Source organism: Orycteropus afer, unplaced genomic scaffold (assembly GCF_000298275.1).
Source record: "Orycteropus afer afer isolate SDZICR_OR568_19922 unplaced genomic scaffold, OryAfe1.0 scaffold00120, whole genome shotgun sequence".
NCBI lineage: Eukaryota > Metazoa > Chordata > Mammalia > Tubulidentata > Orycteropodidae > Orycteropus > Orycteropus afer.
Genome location: NW_006921707.1, coordinates 6,849,438 through 6,856,601, shown reverse-complemented (window position 1 = coordinate 6,856,601; position 7,164 = coordinate 6,849,438). Strand labels below are relative to the sequence as shown.

Here is a 7,164-nt window from a genome sequence, read left to right as displayed (position 1 = left end):
TGTTCTTCCCGCTTGCTACTTCGGGCATCCCTGAGTTGTCTCTCCTCATCTGTAACACTGGGGCTGACTGCTCTTCTGTCAGGGTTCCTGGGTTTTTATCCCCTTTCTCCTGTTCTTCCAGCCTGCTACTCTGGGCGGGCCTGAGTTGCCTCTCCTCACCTAATCCTTTTGGCTGACTGCTCTTCTCTCTGGCTTCCTGGCTTTTAATCCCCTTTCTCCTGCTCTTCCTGTTTGCTACTTCGGGCATCCCTGAGTTGTCTCTCCTCACCTGTAACCCTGGGGCTGACTCCCATTGTGTATAGATTTCCCAATTCAGTGACAGAAAATATAAGACACTAATCCAAGGTCCAATTTCTCACCCAAATATTTATTTAAATTTAGGATTGTTCATATGGTCTTTGGTAGGCATTGTAGGGGAATCGTGAAAATCATGAAGATGAGAAAGGCAATGCCAGGTAAGTTTCCCTGAGTGCTGAGAGTCAGAAAATGAAGCTGAGTTGAGAAAATAGCCCCATTCTGTCAAAACCTTCTGACTCAGCCAATGGTAAGAGTTGAGCATCTAACATCTGCATGTATAAGATGGCTCCAAACTCAACCAAGTTGAATGTTAACATATGTCATCAGTTGTTCTGGTTACCTAGTACTGCTCTGCAGTGTAGGAAATTACCTGGTATGGCTTTTCTAGCCATAAGTCTCTGTAAACTCCATGGTGGAATTTGCTGTGAGAAACTGAGTAGCTTCTGATTGTTAAAATCATCCACCTGGGGTATTTCTGTTGGGAGCAGCACAAAGTAATGTTCTGGGAAGTTTGCTCTCTCAGGTGCTTAGAATTCTGATGTTATGATTGGTTAGTCTGGCCACTCTGCCAAGCTCAAAAGGAGGCCTCCTAGAGGCAGAAGTCTCTCTGACTGCTGGCTGAGAAGGATGTGCTACTGAGAGAAACATCCTCCTGAGAGACACGTGCTGCTGGGAAAGAGATGCAAGAGACATGCATTGCTGACAGAGACACCGAGAGACACTCACTGCTGGGAGCGAGACTATGAGAGACTGTTGGCTGAGAGATGGCAGCCTGAGAGAGACTGAGCATTGTTCCTGAACTTGAATTGTAGCCTGGTGCTTCCCTATTAAACCCCATAATCTGTGAGTTCTGTGTGGCCACTGCAGCGCATTATCGAACCCAGCAGAAAGGTGGTGGGTGCTGCAGAAGGAATGGTTGATGAAAGGGCTGGAGGGAGGCAGCATATCTGGCCTCATAGGAATAGGCCTTGGGCTATTGATGGTGATTCTGTCTTCTTCTTGTGGGGTCAGAGGCGGTCAGGAGATGTGGCCTCCCTGCCCCTTGGGAATACTCTGACAAGAATATACCACAAATGGGATGGCTTGAACAAACAAGCATTTATTCTCTTACAGTTTGGAGGCTAGAAGTCTGAGTTCAAAGTGCCAGGCTCTGGGGGCTGTGTGAAAGCCCATCATCTTTGGGTTTCAGCTCTGCCTCTTGCACCCAGCCCACTGAAGCTAGAGGCATCTCTTCACTCAGGCAGCTACTGGCTGCTGAGTCTAACAAGCCCAAGGCTGACAAAGAAAATGGCACAGTCCCAATGTTACCAAACCACATGGCAGGCCATTAATTCTAGCCCATTGTAAGTCCCAAGGTTGGCAGAGCATGGCAGGCTCCTGCACAATGACATGGCTACATGCAGAATCCAAGTGTGCCATAAGCTAGAGACAATGTGCCATAAGCTAGTGCCAAAGCTGCTTCTTATATACAGGAAGCAGACCAAATATCCAAAGCAGCTATTCAGCTGCCTGTGGTAGATCCCACCATGGAGTTGATTGCCAATCTCATCATGAGGAATAACTACCATCAGCTGCCCAGCCACTCAACCAAGCCCATATTTTTTGCCAAGTTGACACACAAACATAACCACCACATCAATGTTCTCTTTGTAATAATTAAAGCTTATTTTTAATAACACAGTATCCACTAGCAGATATAGCTGTTCATGTTAATATTACAGCATCACTTGTTATAGGAATTTTCTTTTTCTTCTTAAAAACAGCACCCAACAAGCATAGTATGAAGGGATGTATCATATCAAAAGCCTTTCCTCTCTTACTCAAACTCTAGTAGAGATAATAAATCATTAATTGCTCTATAATCTTATTGTTTTATGATGCTAATGATTGTTCCTTTAGGAATGGATTTGCTAACATTTCCAAATGGCTCAAATCAAGCATGAAGCACCTAATCTATCACCTCACATCTAGCTCTTGACATCTAGTGGCTGAAGAATTATATTTAAAAGCATGAATACACATCCTGGCTTTGCTGTAATTTTTAAACCTGTAATCTTCACAAACAAGCAAAGATTGATTATATATTGAATTTGGGATTGGCATCTTCTCTTAGAGTGTGCACAGTTCATTGAGGATGAAAAGGTATAGAGCGGAGTACAAACTAACCTTTGGTCTCCAGACTTCTGAACGTTTGCGGAGTAATTTCAGGGCACTCACATACTCCGCTTGTATCCTTCGAGCTGGTACAATCAAGTCTCCATCAGATTTAGTTATAGCAACCAGATCTGCCATCTCAATGATACCTCTTTTGATACCCTAAAGAGAAAAGGAAAAAGTAGAGCTATTAGATACACAAATTTAATCATAACCAGTATGAGAATGGGACAACCAGTCAATGTTAAGGTTTTGAAAGTCATACACTTTATTAACTAACTTTTTCTCTGCATCTTCTTAAGCCTTAGGTTTCGAGGATTATATTTATTTGACAGAAATTACCCAAAAACACTAACTTTGGGGATTATGAAGATCATCTGTACTATCTCTGTCAAGGTTAGAGACTAACATGTTGAAAGATATTCAGAATTGGAACAAATATAACATCAAGATACAATAGTATTAAGTGGCAGGAGACAGTTCATACTGTCTCATGATGGATCTACTTCCCATGAGCTAACACTGCAGGTGGCAAAACTAGCCATCATTAAGGTGCATAAAAAGAAAACACATATAACACTAATACCTGAATTTCTTGGGGAGAAAAAAAAGGCGGCTTTGAAATTTTCCTGCACTTCACTATACATAGCATTTTTCCCTCACTTTTCAAACTGAGGAAAAATAATCTTATGGTGCAAAATGTCCCAATTACTTGATTTAAATTATCATGCATAAAAATATTACAGATAAAGAATGAAATCCAAAGGCCACAACTTATTTGCAAGATACAGATTCTTCCCTCTAAGATTAAACAGTTTTCAAATATTTAAAAACACAGTTTTCAATCATTCAATTCTAATGGTTAATGCCTTAAAATCATAGCATTTATTGTTTGCTAACCACCACTCATCTGCCAGTTTGTTGTACTGTGGCACTTATGTGTTGATGTGATACGGAAAGTTACGCCACTGGTATTTCAAATACCAGCAGGGTCACCCATGGTGGATAGGTTTCAGTGGAGATTCCTGGCTAAGGCAGACTAAGAAGAAGGACTTGAGGATATATTTCTAAAAACAATGGCCACTGAAAACCTTATGAATAGCAGTGGAACATTTTCTGATATAGTACTCAAAGATGAACCCCTCAGGTTGGAAGGCACTTAAAATAAAATGAGGAGATGCCTCCTTAAAGTAGAGTCAATCTCAATGACATGGGTGAAGTAAAGCTTTCAGGACCTTCATTTGCTGATGTGGCACAACTCCAAATGAGTAGAAGTAGCTGCAAACTTACAATAAAAATCAGAATGTGGAATGTATGAAGTATAAATCTAGGAAAATTGGAAGTTGTAAAAAATGAAATGGAAAGCATAAAGATTGATAGGTACCCTAGCTGAAATGGACTGGTATTGGCCATTTTGAATCACCAATCAGTCTACTAAACAAGGAATGACAAATTGAAGAAGAATGCCATTATATTTGTCATCAAAAAGAACATTTCAAGATCTATCATGAAGTACAATCCTGTCAGTCAAAGGACAATATCCATAGGCATACAAGGAAGACTAGTTAATATGATTATTACTCAAAACCACTAACACAAAAGATGAAGAAATTGAAGATTTTTACCAATTTGTGCAGTATGAAATTGATCAAACATGCAATCAAGATGCATTGATAATTACTGGTGATTGGAATGTGAAAGCTGGAAACAAAGAAGGAAGTAGATGGGATGGCCTTGGTATGAGAAAGGAAGCCAGGGATCATATGATAGAATTTCCCAAAGCCAATGACTTAGTCACTGCAAACATCTTTTTTTTCAAAAACATAAATGGCATTTATACACATGGACATATCGTATCAAACACATCTGTGGAAAGAGACCCTAAAAAAAACCAAAAACAAACCAAAGTCACTGCTGTCGAGTCAATTAGACTCACAGCAATACTCCTTGGGTTTCTGAGGTGGTATCTCTACGGAAGTAGATTGCCCAATCTTCCTTCTGAGGAGTGGCTAGTGCCACTCAAATGCCTTAGGCACTACTCCATCAGAGCTAGAGAAGCTAAATATCATCAGTCAGAAGGCAGCTAGGCAGACTGTAAACACTCAATTGCTCACATGCAAGTTCAAGTTGAAGCTGAAGAAAATTAAGTCCACGAGAGCAAAAATATGACCTCGAGAATATTCCATCTGAATTTAGAGATCATCTCAAGAATAAATTTGACACACTGAACAGCAGTGACCAAAGACCAGAAGAGTTGTGGGATGACATCAAGAACATCATACATGAAGAAAGCCAAAGGTCATTAAAAAGACAGGAAAGGAAGAAAAGACCAAAATGGAAGTCACAGGAGACTCTGAAACTTGATATTGAACATAGAATAGCTAAAGCAAATGGAAGAAATGATGAAATAAAAGAAGTAAACAGAAGATTTTAAAGGGCAACTTGAGAAGACAAAGTAAAGTATTATAATGAAATGTATAAACACTTGGAATTAGAAAACAAAAAAGGAAATATATGTTGGGCATTTCTCAAGCTGAAGGAACTGAAGAAAAAATTCAAGCCTTGAGCTGCAATACTGAATGACACAGGAAACATTAAAAGAAGATGGAAAGGATACATAGTGACTTTACCAAAAAGAACTGGTCGACGATCAACCATTTCAGGAGGTAGCAAATAATCAAGAACTGTTGGTAATGAAGGAAGAAGTCCAAGCTGTACTGAAGGAACTGGTGAAAAACAAGGATCCAGGAACTGACAGAATACCCATTGTGATGTTCCAACAAATGGATGCAACACAGGAAACACTTGCTCATCTATGCCAAGAAATTTGGAGTACAGCTACCTGGTCACCCGATTGGAAGAGATTCATATTTGTGTCCTTTCAAAGAAAGGTGATCCAACAGATTGGGAAAATAATAAAAAAAATATCATCAATATCACATGCAAATAAAATTTTGCTGAAAATAATTCAGAAATGGTTGCAGCAGCATATTGACAGGTAACTGCCAGAAACTGAAGCTGGATTCAGAAAAGGATGTGAACAAGAGATATCACTACTGATGTCAGATGGATCTTGGCTGAAAGCAGAGAACAACAGAAAGATGTTGACCTATGGTTTATTGACTACGCAAAGGCATTTAACTATGTGGATCATAACAAGTTATTGATAACATTGTGAAGAATGGGAATTCCAGAACACTTAATTGTGTTCATGAGGAACCTATACAAAGAACCAAGAGGCAGTCATTTGAATAGAACAAGGGGATACCACATGGTTTAAAATCAGGAAAGATGTGTGTCAAAGTTGTATCCTTTCATTGTACTTATTCAATTTGTATGCTGCAAAAATAGTGCAAAAAGCTGTACTACATGAAGAACAAAACGGTATCAGGAATGGAGGAAAACTCATTAACAACTTGAGATATGCAGAAGATACAACTTTGCTTCCTGAGAAGTTGAAGAGGACTTAAAGTACTTACTGATAAAGATCAAAGACTCCAGCCTTCAGTATGGATTGCCACTCAACATAAAGAAAACAAAAATCCATACAGTTAGACCAATAGGCAACATCATCATAAACTGAGAGATGACTGAAGTTTTCAAAAATTTCATTTTATTTGGATCCACAATCAATGCCCATGGAAGCAGCAGTCAAGAAATCAAACAATGTATTGCCTTGAACAAATCTGCTGCAAAAAAAAAGTGTTAAAGACTAAAGATGTCACTTTGAGGAAGTGCATCTGACCCAAGCCATGGGATCTTCAATTGCCTCATATGCATATGAAAGCTGGACAATGAATAAGGAAGACTGAGAAGAACTGAGACATTTGAATTACAATGTTGATGAAGAATAATAAATAAAACATGGACTTCCATAAGAATGAAGAAATTCATCTTAGGAGGACAGCCAGAATGCTCTTACAAGCAAGGATGGCAAGACTTCATCTCTCATACTTTGATCCTGTTAGCAGTGGGGACCAGTCCCTGGAGAAGGGCATCATGCATGGTAAAGCAGAGTGTTAGTGAAGAAAAGGAAGACCCTTAGTGAGATGGACTGACACAGTAGCTGCAGCAACAGGCACAAGCATGGCAAAGATTGGAGGACGGTGCAGGCCAGGCAGTGTTTTGTTGTTGTACACAGGGTTGCTGAGTCAACTCAACATCATCTAACAACAAAAAAACACTGCCTGCTATCACTATTTCAGGATTATACAAATGAAAGCTATTTTGGTAAAAATCCCATTCTATAATAGATAAACTATGATAATAGGACTAAGTCATATGAGAAACTTTTGACCAAAGTATACTACAAAAGGAGTACCTAGGTGGTGCAAACAGTTAGGGGGCTTGACTGATAACCCAAAGATTGGAGGTTGAGTTCACCCAGAGGTACGTTGGAAGAAAGGCCTGGCAATCTACTCCTGAACAATTAGCCACTGAAAACACTGTTAAGTACAGTTCTCCTCTGACACACATGATTGCCATAAGTCAGAACTGACTTCAAGGCAACTACAAACACCCATTCAATAAAGTCTTTTTTGGTTGGAGCTATCCATGTATTCCACTTATTCCCGGGTTACAGATTGAAAAATCTAAAATATATGATTAGCTCAAAGTCATATATTCTCTTGTTGTTGTGCTTAGGTGCTGTTGAGTCAACTCACACTCAAACCCATGCACAGCAGAATGAAACACTGCTTGGTCCCGTGCCAG

General features: G+C 39.6%; 1 protein-coding gene across 1 annotated transcript in view; it reads right to left on the bottom strand.

The window, feature by feature from the left end:
- The window catches only part of MMAA (metabolism of cobalamin associated A), a 23,618-nt gene that overhangs the window by 1,924 nt on the left and 14,530 nt on the right, over positions 1–7,164 (bottom strand). The window contains exon 5 of the mRNA XM_007944107.2: positions 2,464–2,613. Coding sequence (XP_007942298.1) covers positions 2,464–2,613 — 150 coding nt within the window. The remainder of the gene's footprint in view (positions 1–2,463; positions 2,614–7,164) is intronic.